Source organism: Mugil cephalus, chromosome 9, assembly GCF_022458985.1.
Source record: "Mugil cephalus isolate CIBA_MC_2020 chromosome 9, CIBA_Mcephalus_1.1, whole genome shotgun sequence".
In the NCBI taxonomy this organism is placed as follows: domain Eukaryota; kingdom Metazoa; phylum Chordata; class Actinopteri; order Mugiliformes; family Mugilidae; genus Mugil; species Mugil cephalus.
The window spans coordinates 25,084,029-25,105,977 of NC_061778.1; the positions used below are offsets into that span (position 1 = coordinate 25,084,029).

Here is a 21,949-nt window from a genome sequence, read left to right on the forward strand (position 1 = left end):
AGATACTAGTGGCTGGGGTTTCTTAAAAAATAGTCAAGATTAAATTAGCTGAAGTGCAAAAAGGAGCCAAGGCTCAGTCCCAGAATACACGCTCACAATACAAATGTAATGTTAGGTCAGAAAGGAAGACTTAAGGGATAGGATAATAAAACAAAAAAATATGAAAAAAGAAGTTGAGGGACAGGAACACAGAGAAAGCAAAGCAAAGAACACGAAGACATTTTCTTTACCGTGCGGAAGTCTTGCCAACGTGCAAACCTCAAGAGACGTCGCGGGAAAAGGTTAATTCTGCTGCCAAATTTACATATCACAGACACGACACCGAAAGATTTGGAGAAGCAGAGCATGTTTACATTTCACACACACAAAGAGAAACATTTAAGCCTGCCCACATTGAGTTGCTTTTATCTTGCCATTCCACCAGTAAAAGTATGAAATCACTTGGAGATATTAGTGCAGGATAACAAGAGGATTTATTGGGATAAAACCACTCAGCATGGGATAACGGGACAAAGCCCAGCACTCATTTGTGAAATAGTGTGGTGGGCGGGTGGGGGATGGAGGTGGAGGATAAAATGAAAGGTTGCCAAGATGTGCGGGTAAAGTTATCAGTGATCCCCAAACTTTATTTATTCATTTATTTATTTGGGAGAGGGTGTGATGGAGGGGGTTGAGGGGTTAACAGAGTGATGCATTATATTTTTAATCAAAGCGAAAGCACACTTTAAATGCTGACCATACAGTCTTACCTCATGGTCAGAAAGGGACAAAAAATGAAAGGGGCATTTTGTCTGTGTCTGTGCATGTGTCTGCATATGTGAGTGCAAAGTGACAACAACAAAAAAAAAGGAGCGGACAAATGAGGTGAGGCAGAAAAAACATGGAGGTACAACATTGTGACACTTTACGGGAATAGAAAACAAAGAGCCCAGGGCGAGGTGTAATGCAACCATGCTTTCAAAGGCTTTACAGTGAAGGTGCCCTCCACTCATTTGCGCAACAGAAATTGTCAAAAGGTAAAGGAACAATTAATAGAACACAGGGCAAAATGTTGCAAATAATGCAAGCTGGACTAGAGATAACTGTTCTAACTAGCTACGGGCGTTCCCATTAAACAGGAAAGTTGTGTGGTTCGCTACATATCTTCCACTTAGTGTTAGGTTGACACATATGAGAAACTAGAACATCCAATTGCATGTATCACCACTCCTAGTAAATCTACTGAAATCAAAGCAAATTGCATACCATTTCAAAACAAAACAAAAATGCACCTTCCTTCCACAGATATTCACAGATTTATAGACATCAAGATCGCATCACATGTGTCCCCAAACTATACTTTTACCTTAGAAAAGAGACAAAGGAAATAGGGCTATAATGGTGAGAATATTTACCCCAATGCTTGTTAATCTTTGCCTTTTTTTTTCCCTTTCCTTCTTTCTTTTTCCTCCTCATGCCCCCCAAAATGAGCAAGCCTGGCAAGGAAGGCTTGTGAATTATGACAAAAAAAGCTAAATGAATCAAATAATAGGTGGCTGTGGAGGACAATATTTAATTATATATATACTGTATAGTATTAATATATCCCAAGAGTGTTCAATGAAAATAATGTCAGCCAACAGTCCTGAGCAAAAATAAAAAATGCCAGTATATAAAAATCAACTTTTCAAGATTGCTGTCTTTAGAAAGAAAAAAAAAATAATACAATTTTATTAACATTTTTTCACTGGCTGGAAAGAATTAACTGGGATTAACTGCTGAAATTAATAACAAAATATATTCCACCAATCAGTTTTATATATAGATATTTTGAAAAATACTTCATAAAATTATTCATCTGATTGTTAGGACCTTTTAATAATAAACATTTTGTGCACTGCCTTTCAGAAATGCTCAATGTGAGTCTGAACATCTGCTTATCGCCCCCCGGTGGACTGAGTCCACACTGCTACTTTTGGAGGCAGCCAGAGAAATGAGATGTGCAAATGCAAAGAGCGTCTTCCAGTCACGTTTTCACTCACCCTCCCAATTATCGTTTATTAGTCTACATCTGCAGCAACCGTTTAGATAATGACGTTTGCAGCGTGCCTCACTGATTTGGTATCGCCTCGTATGTCACCCACTTCAGAACCAGCAGCTTTCACTTGCTTGTCTTGCTCTGGCTTTGTGGTGGCTTATAGTAGCTGTATACTGTAATGTTAAGCAGGTGAGGGTCACGGGACAAGCTGCCAATAGACAGAAAGAGTGATTATACTTTCCATTGTCCATTTAATCAACCTTTCCCCCTATAACTTAAATAAATTTGTTGCTAGTCTGAAAATACCAAGAAGCAAGAAGATGTGACTTTAAATATAACTGGCCTGCACTACATTTCTGTCTTGCATTCCACCTCCTGCAGCATTATCTCATGATGGCTGACCACAGCTTCGACAGACATGCCTCGTTAAGAGACGGCAAAATGCACAGCCTGCGGTCAGCAACGCTCCACACACAGGTTCCTGTGGCACCAACCCTTTCATCATTTGATTGAAGAGTTTGCTTTTATTAAGAAGGCTATACCAGACGCATAATCACTATACATTGATTTAACATTACCTTTACAATTAAATTCTTCACTGAAATTACAGAATAAATATATGCACATTTTCTTCAAATCTTTGTGAGAGAGAAAACATTAAAAGTGCTTCCTAGAAAGCCGTTAGTGGGTGGCGATGGGGAATCCAGAAGCAATGGGGGGAAAGGGGGAGGGGGACTTAACAAAGTGTGTGGAAATATCCAGAAAACCTTCAGCATTGTCTTATAATAATATTCACAAATGTTTTACCATCCGTGCGTGGGTGCATCCTTTTTTCTTTTTTCTTTTTTTTACGAGAAGCACCCTGATATAGACAGAAGTCCTCATTAATAGTAATAACCATATTAATAAGATATAAAAATTAAATAGAACACTGAACTGTAAATGCGTTGCAGTATCTCTGTTCATAACGTGATGTGATAGTTCTGAGTAAATCCTCTCACTTCCTGCACTGAAGCGAGTGCATGCAGCAAACTGCAGTTCGTTTTAATATATGTATCTTTTTTTGTTTTTTTTTTCTTCCTCACTTTCGATCATTTCCTACAAACTTTATGTGCACAGCCTCCGGGTGTTTGTACATCCTAGTCAAAAGAGACAGAAAGGAAAAAAAAAAACAAGTCAGGGAGACGTCCGGCTCCCGTGCGTCTTCGTGGTGACTGGTAGCGTGACATGGTAACTCCATAAAACGGATTTTAGTGACAGATGTAGGATGCTTTGTATGTGTTCTTCCCCAGTGCCCCTCTTGTTTCTGTTTTGCTCTCTCATGGGCATATAGAGATATTTATATATTATAAAAATAACGGCTGTTGACATTGCTGGCTACTCTGAAAAAAAGGCACTTAATTGAAATATCTGAGAATGGCCTCACCTCCAAAGTGATTTGGGGGGAAACGTTGTGACTTTAATATACTATTTTATTTTATATCATGCTGCTTTTTCAAGTTGTTTTTTTTTTCTGAATATTGATTTTGGGTGATTTTTGTTTTGAGGGTGGCAACGCGGATATGTTGACTCTGTGTTTTTTCTCCATGGGCCAGAGACATTAAAACCGATACGATTTTTCCATGTAAGATTTTTCCAAGACTTCGAGGTAATCCGGCTTGGTTTGAAGTTTGGCGAGGTAATCGCTTTGGGACGGGTCGGGGTAGCAGCCTTTCCCCGCCGTGAAAAGCAATGTCTCCTTCAGCCGTGCATCCTGCTGCAAATCCGGGTACTGCATGCCTGGTGGGTGTGCATGCGCCACATGCATGTCCTTAAGCTTGGGCACTGTCCCATACAAACAGTCTACAAAGCCCACTGTTGGTGTGGGCCTCTGACTGTCAATCACTGTCGGGCAGAGCCCTCCGTTCTCATGAAATCCCGCCATGTCGGCTGTCGTGTGGTTGACCGTGACGATGGTGTTGAGTTGAGAATTGGAGACAGCCAGGGTCCACTCCCTCTCTTTCTCTAACAAGGTTCTGTAGTTACTGTTGCTACTGCTGCCATTGTCTTTCTTCTCTGAAAACTGTGCTCTGTCCTCCTCTGCTATCTCCCCCTCTCTAGGCTTGTAGATTGGGTTGTTACACATCTGAGTCACAGGGTGGGGGATGTAATCATAAACGTGGCCATGGGCATGTGTGTGACTCGTGTGAGAGTGTGTGTGCAAAGTGGGGGTTGGTTTCTCAGGAGTGCCGGGGTTCCCGGCACTGCTTTGCCTCGGCGGGTCCTCAAAAATCCTGCACTGCATTTGGATTCCTGTCAGGTCTACCTCGGAACGTTTCCGGAAGGGCAGTTTCTTCCTGCGACGAAGAACAAAGGCAAAAAGGCCTGCAGCCACAAACACAGCAGAGATGAAGAGGATGAGAAGGCTGAGGATGAGGACGGAGAGTGGGACAGCCCCTCTAACACCTGCCTCCCCCATGTCATTGCCCCCCGTGGTGAGGTCCTCCCCACCAGGCATAGCAGGGGAGGGGCCTGAAGAATACTTGAGCTCAGGACATATGACCTCGACCTCAAGTGAACGCAAGTCCTTCCCAAAAGCAAACTCAGGTGTCTTGCACATGACATCTCCAACTACAATGACAGAGGAGAGCTTTTCCAGCCATTGTTTGAGGGGGATAATATCACAGGAGCAGTCCCAGGGGTTCTGATGGAGGTCAATCTGAACAATGGAGGTCAGGTGCTCCAGGACGCCGCGCACAGGCAAGGAAAGGAAGTAATTGTTGCGGAGGTTGAGACGTGCAAGGTTGGTGCCAGCAAAGGCATCAGCGGGGAGGGAGCGTAACAGGTTGTCATTGAGGAAAACCAGCTGGAGGTTTGGCATTAGGGAGAAGGAGTTAGGTTGGATCTCACGAATGACATTATACTCAAAGTAAAGGTAACTCAACATCTGAAGGCCCCGAAACATCCCAGGGGTGAGTCTTTCAATGTCGTTTCCGTTCAGATACAAACTTTTCAGATTTGGTAGATTAATAAAAGCTCCTTCCTGAACATAGGATATCCGATTGTTCCCTAAATGCAATAAATCCAAACTTGAGAAGTTCCAGAAATCTGAACGGTAGATCTTCTGTATTAGGTTCCCGCTGAGATACAATTTCTTGGCATTGAGGGGCCGTGGCAGGAGCTCTGAGATGTTGTGAAAGCTTTTCTCTTTACAGTTCACTGTTAGCCCCAGGTCATTGATGTGAAGGTTGCAAGAACATCCAGCTGGACAAATTATTGGGATGGGAGGCCTCGTTTGGTAACCAGCAATGGGAGGCTGGTTGATGCCTGGGTAGATGCTACGAGGGGTAGGGGGGTTCTTTGTGGGCCGCGGCCGTTTTGTAGGCTTGACAACTCTGTCCTTGTATTCCACAGAAGAGGCTGTGTTGTGAAAGGAGGAGAGCATGGAGGAGGGTTTAGTAGGCCATGTGTTCTCATTGCTGAACGGAACCCGGGGAATTCCCAGCTTGGCCTCAATCTCTGCATCGGAGAGCATAGGACAGAGCTCACTGCGCTTGATTTCCCGTAAGTCTTTCCCGTGTAAGTGGAATGGGTACTCACACGTGATCTCACCCACCAAAGCTGTGTAAGGTATTCTCTCCAGCCATGTTTTTAACTGGACAATCTCACACACACAGTTCCAGGGGTTCTCCTCCAGCTGGATTTCCATTAAACTCCTCCCAACGTACTCCAGTGTGCCCTTATACGGCAATGTCTTTAATCTGTTTCCTCTCAAGTCCAGATGTGTGAGTGACACTGAGCGGAAAAGATAATTTGGGAGCATTGGGATCAGATTGTCATTTAGTATGAGAACTCTCAATTTGTGAAGGTGCCTGAACGCACCGCTTTCAATCCTTTTGATAACGTTGTAGTCTGCCTGGAGATACTCTAAACTCTCCAGCCCCAGAAAAGTGTCATTCCGGAAAACTTCTAGTTTGTTTTCATGAAGGAACAGGCGTTTGAGTATTCCTAAGCCGTTGAATGCTCCGGCATGGATATCTTGCAAGGCATTGTTACCCAGATTAATGGATATGGCATTGTTGAGATGGAGGAAACTGTTAAAGTAAAGCTTCCTCATGGAGTTTCTCTGCAGGTTGAGTTTGAAGGGCCGACTCCATATCTGGGAGATCTGGCTGACATTTGTAAATCCTTTACTGTCACAGTGGACATGGAAAATGCCCTCTTTGACCTCGCAGTAGCAGGGCTCGAAGCAGGGCTCGTCGATCTCCTCGGAATCCTCTAGTAGTGGGATTGGGGTGGTCCATCCTAAGGCTATGGTGCTCAGTAAGGTAACCCACAGCATCCTCACTGACACCAAGGGGATGAAGTATTGGCTCCAGGGACAGAGCCACTTCACAGCACTGCAACAGAGAAGAGGGGTGGGGTGGGGGGTGGGGGGAAGGGAGAGTGGGAGAGAACACACGCACACCCTCAAAAAGTTTGAGGTGAAAGGGGAGACAGAGAGGAAAGAGAGAGGAAACGAAGGGTGCATTAGTTTCAGTAGAATAGAAGCCAACTTTGAAATGAACACCAATGAATAATAGAGTGACGTTGGAGACTACTTTAGATCCTGCAGTATTGCTGGGTGTTTCAAACAAAACGTACACTGGGAACTATTGGATGAATAACATGATACCCAGCAGCACAAACAAAGCTCCGCACTCAGACAGTTAACTTCACTACATAGGCAGAAATGCCATTTATTATAGGGCAGATATGCCGCTAAGGTCGCAATAAATCACCTCAGAGATGCTTATCCCGTGAATAAATGAAGGCAACAGTAGGCGGGTGAGGTTAGTGGAGAGGAGACACCATCCCCCTGCTGTATTTATTACATAACAGGGACCTCAATCTCTCTTTCGTTAAATGAGAGTCCAGAAAAGATCGGTGGATATTAGAATGGGTGCATTAGTATGTGCTAAAGCAGGAAAAGGACTGGGGTGTCGGGCTGGTGGCCAGATATGTGCCTTCTGAGCACCTTTGTGTTAAATTTAATCTTAACCTCTATATATACCCCCCTGACTCAAATGAGTCAAATATGACATAACAAATATTTATGCATAAAAACAATGTAAACAATGTCTTTAAGGCTACGGGCAATGCAGGGCCAGAAACCATCAGTGGGAGGATGACAGTTGTGTTCGAAAAACAAAAACAAAACGAAACAAAACAAAAAACAAACAAACAAAAATAAATAAATAAATAAATAAAAAAAAAACAGTGTGAACGGAAAAACTCCCTTGGGTCCAGTGATTCCAATGTGCAGAAAAAGCCACGGTTTCTTTCTGGGGTTAAATGCCCCATGTACAAACCTACTGAACAGTGGAGCTCATTCATTTGAATCGAAAATATTATTCGAATTCGGATTAAATCATTGCAACTTCTTCTGGCTCTCCCGAAGCCATTTGAGGATTGAATGAGCAACGGCGCAAGTGGAAAGCGCAGTGGGCGAATAAGCTGCTGTTGCTGCTACTCCGAGAAGCGCGTGTTAGGCAGTGTTTTCGTAAATCCGACCGGCCTAGAAATAAATATCGACGTTCAAAGAAATTACCTATGGTCAGAAAGTAAGAGTAATGCTAAAGATGCAGAAGGAATATGGCTGATCCGAGTCCGTTCAGCATATCCACGGTGTAATATGCAAAATTTCTCCCTCTCTCTCTCTCTCTCTCTCTCGCTCTCTCTTTCTCACACACACACACACACACACACACACACACACACACACACACACACACACACACACACAAACAAATTCACATATAGCCTTTTCCCTAGGCTGTGACTTTTTATGCACACACAGCACCGTCCGTCTGAAAAAAAGGTGTTGAAAATCCATCTGAAATGCGCTGGGAGAGTCTGCCGGAGCAGAGCCGCTATCCGTGGTGCTGAAACCATATGCCCAGCGACAGGAAAAGAAAAGGAGTAAAAAAAAAAAAAAATAAATAAAAAAAAAAAATCACTGTAATTCCCAAAAAAAAGCGTTAGAGGAAAAAATAGATATTTATCAAAAAATTCCTGCACAGTTTTTCGTCGCTGCAATATTGACTGTTTCCGTGCGTAATCCTCCGTGATATACCGATTCCGCTTCCATGGTATATATAAAAAAATGCGCAGATGCAATGTGAAAAATAAGCAATAACGACAATTAAAGAGGTGGTAAATGTTGCGTGCCAGTTTATATTCCCTCGGGGTAGTATCAAACCGGCTAGTATACGTACTTAGTTTAGTGGGATTCCAACTTCACATATCCTCCTGCGATGTGTCCTATCGTCGTCCCGTGCGTCCCGCTCGCCGTCCGGTGCCGGGCTACGAGAGAGAGAACGATATGTGAGAAGGATGACCGAGCCGTCAGTGGAAAACAGGGGGAGGGAAACGGAGTGGTGGAGATGGAACGAGAGAGCAGGGCATTAAGGAGGGAACGAGGAAGAGATGCGCATGTGAATGAGCCACGGATGAATTAAAAGTGCTGCTCATCCTGCGTGGAGATTAGAATTCGATCTATTAAAAGATCTAAACAGTCAGTGTGTATCAAAGTAAGTTGAACTAAGAGAGGTTGATATTTAGGAAGTTCCAGTCTAGAAAGAAACAGCCGAGAATTCCCATCTGGTTTGGTGAATTTTTACCCTAAAATAACCTTGCTGTTGATGCAGAGCACAGAGCGCTTACTGAGATTCATGCCAAGCATAATGCAGGAGCCTTCCGTCGTGACATTGGCAGGAAAATGGTGTATAAAGAACAAACGGCTATTGATCAGTCGACTGGATCCTTCAGATCTGTTATCCTCGATCTATGAGTGCTCGCTGTCCCCCTTTTGAAGTCCATGACTATGCAGACAGCAGTAAGGATGGAAAAACGCGCACATCCATGCACACATCTGCATACGGCTTCCCCGTATGATATCAGAGTGAAACAGCCTATAACCACTCACCTTAGTTTCGCTCTGCAATTGGAAAGCATCGGGAAAAAAGACCACTAGTTTGAATCTTGTTAATCCTCTCTCTCCTTTTCTCTCTCCCTCCCTCTCTCTCTCCCCCTTCTTCTCTCACCCTCTCTCAGTGGTTGAGGCTAAAGAGAGGAGAAATGAAGACGTGATAGGAATGCAATCTCTCTCCCACTCTCTTCGGTGACTCTGGCTCTCTCCTCTTTTTTCTCGTCTACCACCCTCCCCTCCAGTTTTTTTTTTTCCAAAGCAGTTTGCTTAAAATGCAAGTCCTCGACTTGTGCCCGTCCACTTCCTCTTCCACCCTTTCCTCCTCTTTCTTCTTTTCCCGGGCGTGCGCTCAAACAGCACCGTAGACCGGGTGAGTGCTTTCCTCGCGGTTTCGGGATCTCGCTTCTGTCCGGCGCTGCAACTACAAGAGTCTGTGGATCATATCGACAGCGGCTGGGTCAGCTGATGTTTTTTCTTCTTCTTCTTTCCTTCCTTGGGTCCGTTTCCCCGTCGTGCGTCAGAGAAGTGAGGGACCGAGCTGTGGAGGAGTAGAGGATGGAGGGGAGGGCGGCGAAGGGATGAGAGACGCAGAGAGAGAGAGAGAGAGAGAGAGAGATCTGGCGGTGAATAGTAGGGTAGAAAACGAGCGATGGGCACGGTTGCGCTATAGTTCTGGATGTCTGGATGCTCTCGAGAGGAGGAGAGGAAGCAAAGTGAGGAGAGGAAAGAGTGAGACGGGGTTGGGTGGCGGGGGGTGGGGTGGGGGGGGCGTGCAGGGAGGGTGAGACAAGCAGACCTGTGGATGACGGGCAGGACGAAAGACGCGTCTTTCCCCCTCTCTCTCCCGCGTAATCACCATTTACTATTATTTTTATTAAGTTCTATGTAGTAATAATCACAATGACACGCGATCCCTTTGGTGTAATTTACTCGGGCTGTAGCTGAGGGCGCAAAAATGTGGAGTTGGCACTCCTCTGCCTGCCAGTGCCTCCTTTCGCCGCTGTGGAGACGAAGAGGGTGGCCGCGACTATCTACAGCAAGCAGGGAGGGAAGGGAGACAGGGGAATACGGAACGCATCATCTTTTCTCTCCCGTTTGCGTTGTCTTCCCCCGCCTCGCCTCCAGCGGGCAACACAAGCCCGTGTTGTGAGCGCGACAAGCGGAGCCGAGCCAGAGTCTCACAAGCACGACTCTGACACCACAGCCATCTCCAGCTCTTCCAGCTCTGCAAGGAGAGCAGCGGGAAGTGCAAGCATCTTCTCTAATCTTATCTTGCAGTGGTTACAAAGCACAACCTGAAGACGAGACATCATTAAGCGACCTCTCGGTATCCGTGTCTTAACACATTTTCTGTTTCTCAACTTTCCAGAGAGCCAGATGTCCTAAATGCACTCGTGGTAGCAGCAGTTTTAAAATGCATTCCTCATGAGATCCCTAACAAGTTAAGCAGAAGGTGCAGCTTAATTTAACAGCAGCAAACTCACTTTCCTCTCTCCAAATGTTGTAAAGAATGTTATTATTGACTTCTGTGTCTCTGTGTTATTTCTGTGTTGGTGCTGGGCAATCGAAACTTTAACCCCTGATCTCCTCACATATCACAGTGGATTCATACAGGCTGAGTGATTGATCCCTGGGGACATCCTCTTCTGCAGGTCACATAGGAAATAAATGAATCAGGAGATCCTGCTGTTATAAATGTAGACTCCAAAACAATAGGTACAAGATTGAAATCAAACGCAATCGAATGCAACTGAATCCGCCTTTAATAACTGTTCTAATGTTCAGTTTATGTTGAAACCATGTAACAAAGGGTGGTACTTCAACCTTTTCATCATTTATGAATTAAACACTAAGGTGTGGTTTAGCCCTAGCCCACTGACTAAAATATGGCTGTCAACAACACAATACAATTAGATTTTACCACAAACCACAGCCTTCTCCTTCATCAAGATTTTGCGCAGGGCTGCTATATTAGCACGCATTCATTTTCACTCGTGTACCTAATAAATTGGCAAGAGATTGTACTGACAAGTCGTTGTTCAGTTCCGAGTAGAATCACTGTCTCAGATCACATCCTGTTTCCAAAAAAGTTATCACTAAAAACCATTACAACATTAAAATGAATAAATGGCTTTATCTGAAGTCTTCGGAACATCTCAGTGACTGCCGAGCATTGGTGTGATACAACGCAACTGCTTTGTCTGTTTATCTGATTCCTTCCTACCCCGGTGACGCACATACATACAGTAAAGCCTTTGTCAGTACACACAAGTATATTATATCCACACTCACACAGTGCGGATGGGGTTATAGAAGAATATTTGGAAGCAGCTGGTGGTCTATAAAGCTGCTGTTCTTCTTCATGAAAAGCCATCATTCACTCCTTCAGCCTGTCAGCCACTGTCAGACGGACTGACACAAGGCCACTACAAACCCTTCATCCGGCTCACAGGACATGGATCGACCAGTTTGTCACTGTGAAGAAGACGTAACTTTCGGTTTACAGATCAGGGCTAATGAGGTCACTAGACAGAATTGGCATTTTGTCTGTCACAGCAAAAATACATTTTTTAAAAAAAAAAAGTCAGTTTGTGTTTGACATGTATCATGCCAAATAAAATTTCATTTCTCTGAAGTGAAAAGAATGGAAGGGGGTCAAAAAGTAGGAGGAAGTGCTATCATTTAGAGAAAGAGCGCAGGGATTTTTCTTTTTCTGTGCTCACCTATTTAGTCATGTAAGTGACTTGTAAAGGTTACTGTTTTTTGGGGCTGGTGTCATAGAACACCATCTCGCAGATAGAGGCACAAGTATGGGCTGACTATAGTCTAACCTAAATTAGACTAGACAGCTAGAAAAGCTATGTCACTGTAACGCTGATTTAAGAAGGGAACTGAAAAAGAACAGTCAGGATATTTGACTAGGTTGTCTGGATGTGAAGGGCGCCGAAGTCGACTTGGTCGTCGTGACATTTTAAGGTCATCACTTCATGATACATCAGTGGCAACTTTGTCATAGGCAGGTCACACACAGCACATTGAGAAATGACTGCACAACCACAGCTGCAACTTGGCTGACAGATGTACTGTGCAGTACGTGCAAGAGAGGCATGTCATCTTTTTATTGAAATCTGGAATGTGGGACGTCTGATGAATTCAGACCCTTACCGCGTGGGTCCCCACACTGCTAATCATTGCAGAGGATAAAGATTTAAATCCGTGGAGCCATCTCTGTAGAATGGTGGTGGAACCTGTTGCTTTGTCCAAGAGAAGTCTACAGCTAATACAGAAACTCAGGCCTCAGAGTTAAAAACGTTAATTTTACCATACAAGCTATGAACCTAACATCCCATCTACGATTTCTTTGTACTTAATGTAGCCCCAAACTATCAGAAAAAAAAATTAAATATGCAGTTTATTTTTATGTTTATAGCAGTTATAACTGTTTTTTTTTTTTTTTTTTTGACATCCCAGAACAAACTTCCCCCCTTTCTCACCTGTCACCTTTGAAAACTTTCCATTGCTGCTTCTCTGCTTGTCATGGTGGGTTTCATTCAGTGACACACCTCATGCCACTTGGCTAAGTTGTCTGTGGACCAGAAGGGATGGTAGAAGGCACAGTCAAATGATTCCCAATCTATCAGTCTGTCTATCTATCCGTCTCCCCTCCTGTCAGTCTACCTGACTGCTCCGAAGTCGGTGGGACCAATATGTCACTGGCCCGCTTTTCTTGATGTCCACTTACATCCCCACCTGGCTGCCAGCCCACCTGGCTGCCAGTCTCTCTACGTGATGGCCTGCCCCCTTTCTTTGTTTTTTTTTGCTTCTGTCTGTCAGAATGACTGCCCGTCTGGAGTTAGACACCCACAGTGTTATACCTAAGTTTGCCAATATTGATAGACCAACATGAGCTCATTCATTCATATGCAGATTTAAAATAGTCCGACAGCTTTTGTGAATTAGGATGTCCTACATTTCTTGACTGAATGGGAATATTTTGTCCTCTTATAAACATTACTTACTTGACAGAAAGCACCAACTGCAGATTCTCTACTAGTCTGAAAATGACTGTGGAAAAAACAAACATCATGTACATATGACACAGAGTATAAAAGAGGGTATAAAAAGATGACAAACTGTCTAATGTGTGATCTTCCTGGATTTTGCATTCACTGAATATATTAGAAGGAATGTATGAGTTCACTGATTGAGTAGCCTATAGCGAGAAGCTCTAGATACAGAGCTGTCAGAAATAAATAAATAAATAAAAATTCACTGGCTCTGTTCATTCGTAAAGTTTTCTTTGTAGTTCAGAGCTTTGTTTGAAATTTCAATGTGTTTCCAGTGTGAGAATCTACCCTGGCCTAGGCTTTAAGAAGCAGTGGCTGGGGAGAACTTTGACTTGGAGAACGGCACAGAAGCAGATTCTATGAGAAGATCAATTCAGGTTTGTTATCATTTTGAACAATGCTCATTTTCAGCACTGCTGAAGACCTTTTTCTTCTTTTTTTATCCCCATGGAACCCTACAGATTTTTTTTTCTTTTTTTTTTTTTTCTGGAAATTGAGCTGAACCCCAAGTGCTTCTTTTGATATCAAGCATTATAAGTTTCTTTTGTATAAGCAGAATCTCACAGGATTAGTCACTGCAAATGTACTGGGGCCACAAAATAAGGTAAATGTCACACTGGGGTTTGCTCTGTTGAATTCTTCCTAAGTTTATGAACTCAGTGTGTGTGGGTGTGTGCATGTGTCTGTTGGCCACTGAGCACCACTTTAATGTGGTCACGTCTGGGAGATCGTCCCAACAGTGTGACTGAACTTCAGGACAAAAGAGTATCTAAATATAAAACTAGCATTCCCTAGCCTCCACCTTAACAACTTAGAGCCTACTCTAACCTAACCCTAAGACCAAGTCTTAACTTTTAAATGGTTCTGTGAACAAAAACAAAAACAAAGAACCAACTAAAAATGTTCCATAAAAAGAGTTTCCTAATAAATCCTCATAAAGATACTGGGAAAAGCACGTACACAAATACAAATCTGACATTGAAAGAATGAGAGTCAACGTAACAGTCTGTCTCATGAGAACACTGCATGGTGAGGACAGGCAATAGTGTCTTTTGTTATGATCTGAGATACTGTTGGAGCTTGTAGCCATTAAACTCAGTGCTCATTACACCACACTGAAGGAGACCACAGGAACGGTACCTGTAGTAACACAATGTTTATCGTTAGCTGCTCACCTAATTAGAAAATTATATATAGCAATATAATGGGAACACTGTCTTGTTTGCCTCATCACTGAATTTTATCAGTCACATGTCTCTAAATACAGTATACTGCACACTGACATGTAATGATCAGTCACAATATTATGACCACTGACAGGACAAGTAAAACAGCTTCAAGCTTCAGCTTCAAAACTGCATAGTAGTATATATCATGAATGCATTCATAACACCTGGAAATTACGTTCCCATAATACTAAAACAATTTTCTAGCAGTTATGTTACAATTACTGGCACTGTTTTTTTTTCTTTAACATATAGAATCCATTCGTGAACTGCATCAGAGTCAATAGTACGTATTTGAGGTAGATACAGGGCAGAGATTTTACACCTCAGACCAGGGTTTCCATCCAGTGACCAGTCTGTGGTTATGTTTTGCCAGCATTGGCATTTAAGGACTGGCGTTGAGTTCCTAAACATAACTATAAACAAATTTATTAATGTCATAGTTTCTTCAAGAGGATGTTGTAGTGCATGACTGGGTAAATAATGTTGTCAATGAATATGCTTTTATTATTAGAATATATTTGGATGTTTTTCCACTGCTAACTCTAGTTACTTTTTAAAATCTGTCTGGTTAAAAATAAAGGACACATAGAGGTATCTGTGTGGAAAACAAAAGGAAAAGTGTGGAAAAAATAGACGGTATAATTTTTTCTTTGACTTTTTTGTCTTTTAATAAGTATACTTTCAAAGTACTTTTAATGTACATAGCCTACAGTGTACCCAATTCAAACCAAAATGACTGAATGTAACAAATTTTTTCAAATTTTGTCCTTCATTTCCTTTTTTGGTTAAATTTAATAGTTTTACATTTTATAAATGTAAATTGATGAAATTCTATGATTTGACATGTAATGTATTTATCCTGTGTATGTACAGGAAGACTAGCTGATTGCCAAAGCATTCAGCTAATGGGGATCCTTGAAATAAATTCATAAATCCAAGAATCTGATTCCTTGCTGACTTGGGCGTCTTTACATGCATAAGGACACTGAAGATGTAGACTAACATAACAAATGTTAGAGGGGGTTAAACTGAAACAGTCAATGTCCTACATGACAGTGGAGTTTAAGTGTGGCAGCGTGGTGGTGCACTGGTTTGCACTGTTGCCTCACAGCAAGAAGGGACTGTGTGTGAAGGTACTGGCCTGTTGGAACCTTGTTTTGTGGAGTGTGTATGTTGTGCCTGCGCTTCCATGTGTTTTCATCTGGTTCCTCCAAATGTCCAAATATGTGCTTGACAGGTTATTTGGTGATTTCTAAATTGGCCTTTGGTTCAAATGTGAGTTGTTGCCACCCCTTCTGTAGACAACAAGACTGGTACTTGACAATTCTGCAACACCATAAATTACTTTCAAAGTGTTAAATGCTTATTACTAGCATTGTGATCATGCTTATTGCAACTAAACTATGGCTGAGGTAAGAGAAAAACACTTGATTAGGGTTAGGGAAAGATTCATTGGGATTCACTTCATTAGGGAAGCTTATTCACACCTTGACATCCATGTCCTGCTCCTTTTTTATTTATTTATTTATTACGTAAACGGCAAACAAAATCATTGGTACAGAGTTTGCTCAGAATTGTATTGTTGTATTTCCGTGGGATACTTTCCTGTGGCATTAGACATCAATAACCAACTCACCTCTGTCACAAATTACAAGATCAATGACCTGTACCACTGTCTATACACCAATGTATTCTGATTCTTTTACCGCAGAAGCTTCAGTCGGAAACTATTTTGCAGTCTAACAATGCAACACTCCATGTACTGTATGTACAACAGTATTGAACGTTTTCATTAATATCTCAATAAAGTCCTCATGACCAGGGCTATGTCTCTAGAAAATCTTGCACAGATCTGACCTCAAACTGATCAGTGACCTTTAGAGACAATTGCCCCTGATTATTTTGCCTGTGCATGTGTGTGTGCATTCATGCATGTGTGATCCGGTATCCTCCTTTCATGCGTGGTCTGTTTGTCTTCTAGCAGTCATGCTGGGTGACTTTTTGAGCCTATGGCCAGATGGTGTCCTCTCCAGAAGCCTGCATTCTCTCTCTTTCTCTCTCTCTCTCTTTCTCTCTCTCCCTGTCAGACAGAGAAACACAAGCGTACAATCTACTAGCCTACCACCTCTCTTTGCTTGCTGTAGCCTCAAACTGTCGGAGCAAAAATACCCACAACACGTCTGCTGAGAGACCTAATTCTCACACACTCCTCTCCCTGGAGGTCTGGAGAGAGGGCCAGATACAGAGAGAGAGAACATTAGTTGCTGCCTCAACTTGTTTTTTGGGGTAAATTATGGCAAAGGGAGAAAGAGAATGGTGGAGAAAGGTCTACAACGGCAGGTTTGTCTGAAAAAACTTCCATGTACACATACAGAGCATGGGAGGATACATAATTTTGCCTTGTAAGCATAAACAGCAACTAGCTCCAACTCAGCTATGAACAGGAACCCACAGGAACGTGAGACAATCAAGGAGAAAATGTGGAGAGAGGGAAAAATCTTGTCGGAGACTCGTGGGAGATGACATTGGAATTCATAACAGCTACTATTTGGACTTGATCTTTCCTCCTGCCTTTTTACTTTCAGTCATTTTCATTAGCCTTGAATGTCTCCCCCAAGAGTTTGGCATCTTAGATGGAAGTCAGGGCAAGGATGAGCAGGAATATTCAAAACTGCAAGCGATAATTATTCAGTTACAGTTGCCTTGTGTGGACTCTAGCCTATTACCAAAGTATGGCAGGTTTCATAATCTAGCAATGTGTTTTTAACAGCTTTGAAAAAAAGTGACATGAAGTGTCAATGCCATTAACTTGCATGTAAATGACTTAAATAAAATAGCTTAAATGCAGCTGCCATTTGTGCTCCCAGGGGAAAGGACATTGTAGGCTGGCAGAGAGATAGTGTACTCCTGTGGTCCCTGTATAAATATGGATTACACTGGTCTAAGCCCAGATGGATCAGTACTGCAGCAGGCATTTTGTGGCTCCCATGAAATCAAAGAGTGAGATGGTAACTCTCTCTTGTGCCTTATTTGGTGACACATTTACTGTACATGCAGTGATCAGAGTCTTGGTGTCAAAGAAAGATGTAAGACGGTGACATTGCTCATTGTTGTTTATCACTGTAAGCTTCTCTTTGACAAGTCTTTCCCTGCATCCCAGTTTCTGACGGAGCGAATGAACCCAGAAACTCGAAGAACTGGGTCATCTCTCTGACATCTCTGTGACAAGATTAGTTTCTGGGCTTCGGCCAGTTTTTGTCAGCTTGACCGAGATAGAAATGCACCACTGATAGAGATGTAAACTGTGACAGCTATGGTAATAATAAAAGTCTGGGGAAACTCCTGACAGGTAACAGTTGAAACTTTCAAATGAGTTGGAAAATTGCACCACAAGGATCTCCAGACGGTCCATTACTGTTAGAATGAATACCACATGATTGACCAAAACAGAACTTATATAACCACTGGACTCCTTTCTCTCAAGACCTCTCTGACTGTCTTTTGTGTTTTAAGGGGGTCTGTGCTGTACTTTTACTTCAAAGTCGCTGTATTTTTATGGCTCTGCTCCAGCAACACCCATGGCTGGAGGCATTATAGTTTCAGGTTGGACACATCCGTCCCTCTGACTGAGAGTCTGAGCCAATCCCATGAAGGCCATTTCTCAGGAACACCTTGACGTCATTTCTTCAAATTATTTCCTCAAATTTATTTAAGTTTTGGTTGGACTCAAGGACGAACTGGTAAGATTATGCATGACTGCAGTACCTTTGGAAAGTCTTTCGAGAAGCATAGCCCAAAATGTGGTAGGACTAATAAGGATACTGTAATTAGACAAACATCAGTGGTCAATGTGACCTCACAAAACACAATTTTGTCATTAAATCAACAAATCATGCTGTAATTATGACAATAATTCACAAAGTGGTCTGCTACTGTAATGATAAAGTGACAACATTTTTTCTAAAGTCATCTTCATAGTGGCGTCATAGTTTGTCTCAACAACACATCAAAATAGACATTCAACGTAAGCTCCAACTTCACTGTTTCCATACATATTACATAAGGCATTGAGATTATTATATGAGTAATTCTGGTTTTACACTGATAAGAGCATAAACATAGATTTATGCATCATCCTACATGACTAAGTCACTGCGGATCAGCCATAAAATCGGCCATTATGCAAGTCACAGCCTGATGAAGTGAGTCATTTATTATTTATAACCTTGTAATTTCTTGACCATGGGAATGATAAGTAAGAAAGGATCTGAATGATGATGACATTTCAAAATAAATACAGTATAGCATAACTATCTACCTTTCTTCCAGAGCATCAATTGCCTTTTTAAAGTTGCATGTGCAATGGAATCTTAAATTGCAATGAAATGTAACAGGTAGGGCGATATTAAATATAAGGTGGCAACATTAATAAAAGGACACAGTTTGTTTCTGCTCTCCACAGCAATACCACTAGCAGTACGTTGTCCACTGATCATCTCTTCATCATGCCACCTGTTAGTGGGCACTAAGTGAAGATTTTGTCCTCAAAATGCAAGTGTTAGAAGCGTGTTAGATGATTTGAGCAAGTTTGACAAGGGCCAGATTGTGATGGCTCAACAACTGAGTCAGAGCGTCTCCAAAACTGCAATTCTTTTGATCAGTGTCCATGAAATGTGGTCCAAGGAAGGAACAGTGGTGAACCTGGTGAACCTGGGACAGGGACATGGATGGCCAAGGCTCATTGATGCACGGGGGGAGCGAAGGCTGGCCCCTGTGGTTTGATCCAACAGATGAGCTATTGTTGCTCAAATTGCTGAAGAAGTTGATGCTCATTCTGATGGAAAGGTGTCAGCATACAGTGTTATCGTAGTTCATTGCGTACGGAGCTGTATAGCAGAAGACCAGTCAAGGTGCCATGATGACCCCTGTACACCATCAAAAGAAGCAAGTGAGCCTCAGAACTGGACCAGAGCAATGAAAGAAGACAGCCTGGTATGATGAATCATGTTTTCTTTTACATCATGTGGACGGCTGGGTGCATGTGCATCACTTACCTGGGGAGTACAAGGCAAGCTGGTGGAGGCAGTGTGATGCCTTGGGCTATGTTCTGATGGGGATCATTGGGTCCTGCTATCTATGTGGATGATAAATTTGACACATACCACCTATCATAGCATTACTGCATGTAAACACTTTTATAGAAACAACCCTGGTCTCTTTCAGCAAGAGAGTGCACCCTGGCAGAAAAAACAAAATTGAGGAATGGTTTGAGTAGCAACAACAAGCACCACAGTACACCTTCCAGGGTCTAGTAGAGTCCATGCCTTAATGAGTCAGGGCTGTTTTAGCAGCAAAAGGGGGACAAACACAATTGGGAAGGTGGTCATAATGTTATGTCTGATCTATGTACATTTGTCACAATCTCATTGAACATAAATACAATTAAATACAACAGGATCCTCATATTATGTGCAAAAGACAAAGCAGATTGATATCAATCTTGCTTTGTATTTACCTAATACATGCTGCATTTTGCGACCACAATAGAGCACTTACAGCAACAAACGTCTGGCTTACTTTTTTGAGGGACACATTTATCCTGTGTCAGAAAGAGTTGTAAGAAGTAGATGTAAGGCACTGGCATTGTTTACTTTGTTTCTACTTTCAGTTCCTCTCTGACATGTTGTACCATGCATACCTGTTTTTGAAGGAATGAACCCAGATACAGTGAGATCTGGGTCAACTCTGTGACCTCTATGGCAAGAGTAACTCTGGTCTTTGGTCAGTTTTCTGCATGTTTGACTACAATAACTGAGATATACTGAGAGAGGAGGCCATAAACTCTGTTTTAGTGTCAACCAGCAGCATTAAAAGCAAATGACAAACTATACACAGTAGAGGTCACATTTCAGATTATTTAAGCAGTTTCTCTTAAAGTCTCATAAGGTGACTTTGAAATTTATGGTTAATTTAGAATCAGTATCCCTGCAGAGGAATAGAATTATAACACATGCTCAAGATTATGGAATTTACAGATAATACAAGGAATTCTGCAGTCAAGTCCCTTAAGTTTACAAAGAAAGAATTTGGGTGCACTTTGTCCCACGGTAACAGACTGGATGGATGGCGTTATATGGGTTATGATTCAAGATTGCATGTGAAAACACCCAGGACACAGAGCATGGACATGGCCCCACTGCTAACAGTCCAACGTCTGTGCAGCAGAAACATTCCATCACAGTAATGGCACCATTTGTTGTGAATACACACAGCAAGCCCTCCGCCTCTTCCTGGCCACTCTGGGATTTATTCCTGTCCTCTGAAATCTGAAAGCTGTCGATGGTAACAATGGGCTCCACCGTGTTTTCATTGTAAAATGGCTCTGTGTAACACACAAAACAGTCATGATTCTCTTGATCGTGCTACAGGGGCACGTAACTCATCCCTCTCATTGTCCAGTGATCACATGTTGCCCACAATGAGAGCTTATACCTCCTGTGTTCCATCAGTCTGTCCTCATTTCTTCTTTTCACATATGTGTAAGTAAATAGCATGGTGAGACAAAAGAAAATACAGAGAAAAAGAATTGTATTCAGAATTTCTTAAATAGGCTCCAAATGGGTGAGGCAGTTACATACTCTTTGTGCCATAAATGACTTCATTGTTGAACGAGTGGGACTCGGCCAAATTTGAGACCATAACCTGGACGTGTGCATAACAGGACAGGTGCTCTGTCCACCCGCATCATTAGAAACCAGCAGCTCCACCACCCCTGATTATATTCTATTTAGAAGATTCATGGCCAGGTGAAGGGCAGAGGCTATAAAACTCTCATACCCATCTTTGGCCTTTGCTGCCGCCAATCTGTTTCACCATCTGGCCAAAGGATGCTGAAGTTGAAAGGGCTATCAAGTGCATCATGCAATTGGTGCCACTAATGCTTCAGCGGCACTGCCTCCACTATGTGGGGATGCCCCTCTTGCTCTGAGGCCAGTGATAGCAGAGGAAAGTGTCAGTGGACAGATGTCTGTTTGTCATTCTGTCGGATTAGTGAGATGGTCTATGAGCAGAAGTGGGATTGCATCCCTGTGGCTGCACTACAGTCTCACTATCGTCAGGGCTGATAAGGATATAAGACTAGTCTACTCATCAGTATCAAAATGTAGAGTTTTTCTGTCCACTGAGCAGGCAGTCCAGAGACCATATTTGGACCACAGTAATTGAATAGGGGGTTTGTAAAACTCCTCTGTGCCTGGAGACATAGTGATGGGTGGATAATATGACAACATCCAAGAGAGGGACGCCTTTCCTGTACCTGTATCTAAATTAGCAAACATAAATTGCTTGACTCGTTTGAACTGTGTGATGAAAGCCATTGAGTTTCACTGAGGTCACATGATAACAGATGGTCAGCAGTGTGTTTATATTTAAATCACGGAGTGCGCTACTCTGAGGTTAAAGAAGGACTCGATAACCATAAATTGCCAGGGGGAAAAAATGCAAAAGGTCAAACACGAAGAATCAAAGATGTCAGCTATAGCCGGGATCCCTGTCATGATGTCCACGCTGTCACTGGTTTGTAGCACATCAAATTACAGCGACTTACTGCTTTTACGCACTAAAGAGATTAAGTGCTTTAAATGACATACAAGGACAGATCAATGTCTACTTTGTATTGTAATGTGAT

General features: G+C 42.5%; 1 protein-coding gene across 2 annotated transcripts; it reads right to left on the reverse strand.

Moving 5' to 3' along the window:
• Nucleotides 1–454: 454 nt before the first annotated feature.
• On the reverse strand, nucleotides 455–9,643 carry slitrk3a (SLIT and NTRK-like family, member 3a). Of its 2 annotated transcripts, none has more exons than XM_047594777.1 (3): nucleotides 8,964–9,643; nucleotides 8,254–8,341; nucleotides 455–6,396 (listed from the first exon to the last, which is right to left on the reverse strand). In XM_047594777.1, exon 3 carries the CDS (start codon nucleotides 6,336–6,338, stop codon nucleotides 3,618–3,620), a length of 2,721 nt encoding a protein of 906 aa, XP_047450733.1. In that variant the 5' UTR covers nucleotides 6,339–6,396; nucleotides 8,254–8,341; nucleotides 8,964–9,643; the 3' UTR covers nucleotides 455–3,617. The 2 variants fall into 2 exon arrangements, with proteins under 2 accessions (XP_047450733.1, XP_047450734.1); XM_047594778.1 differs by lacking the exon at nucleotides 8,964–9,643 and adding an exon at nucleotides 8,702–8,950.
• Nucleotides 9,644–21,949: the final 12,306 nt, after the last annotated feature.

Excerpts from the sequence above, each read along its gene's own strand:
- slitrk3a (XM_047594777.1), bottom strand. The coding sequence starts at position 6,338 with ATGCTGTGGGTTACCTTACTGAGCACCATAGCCTTAGGATGGACCACC.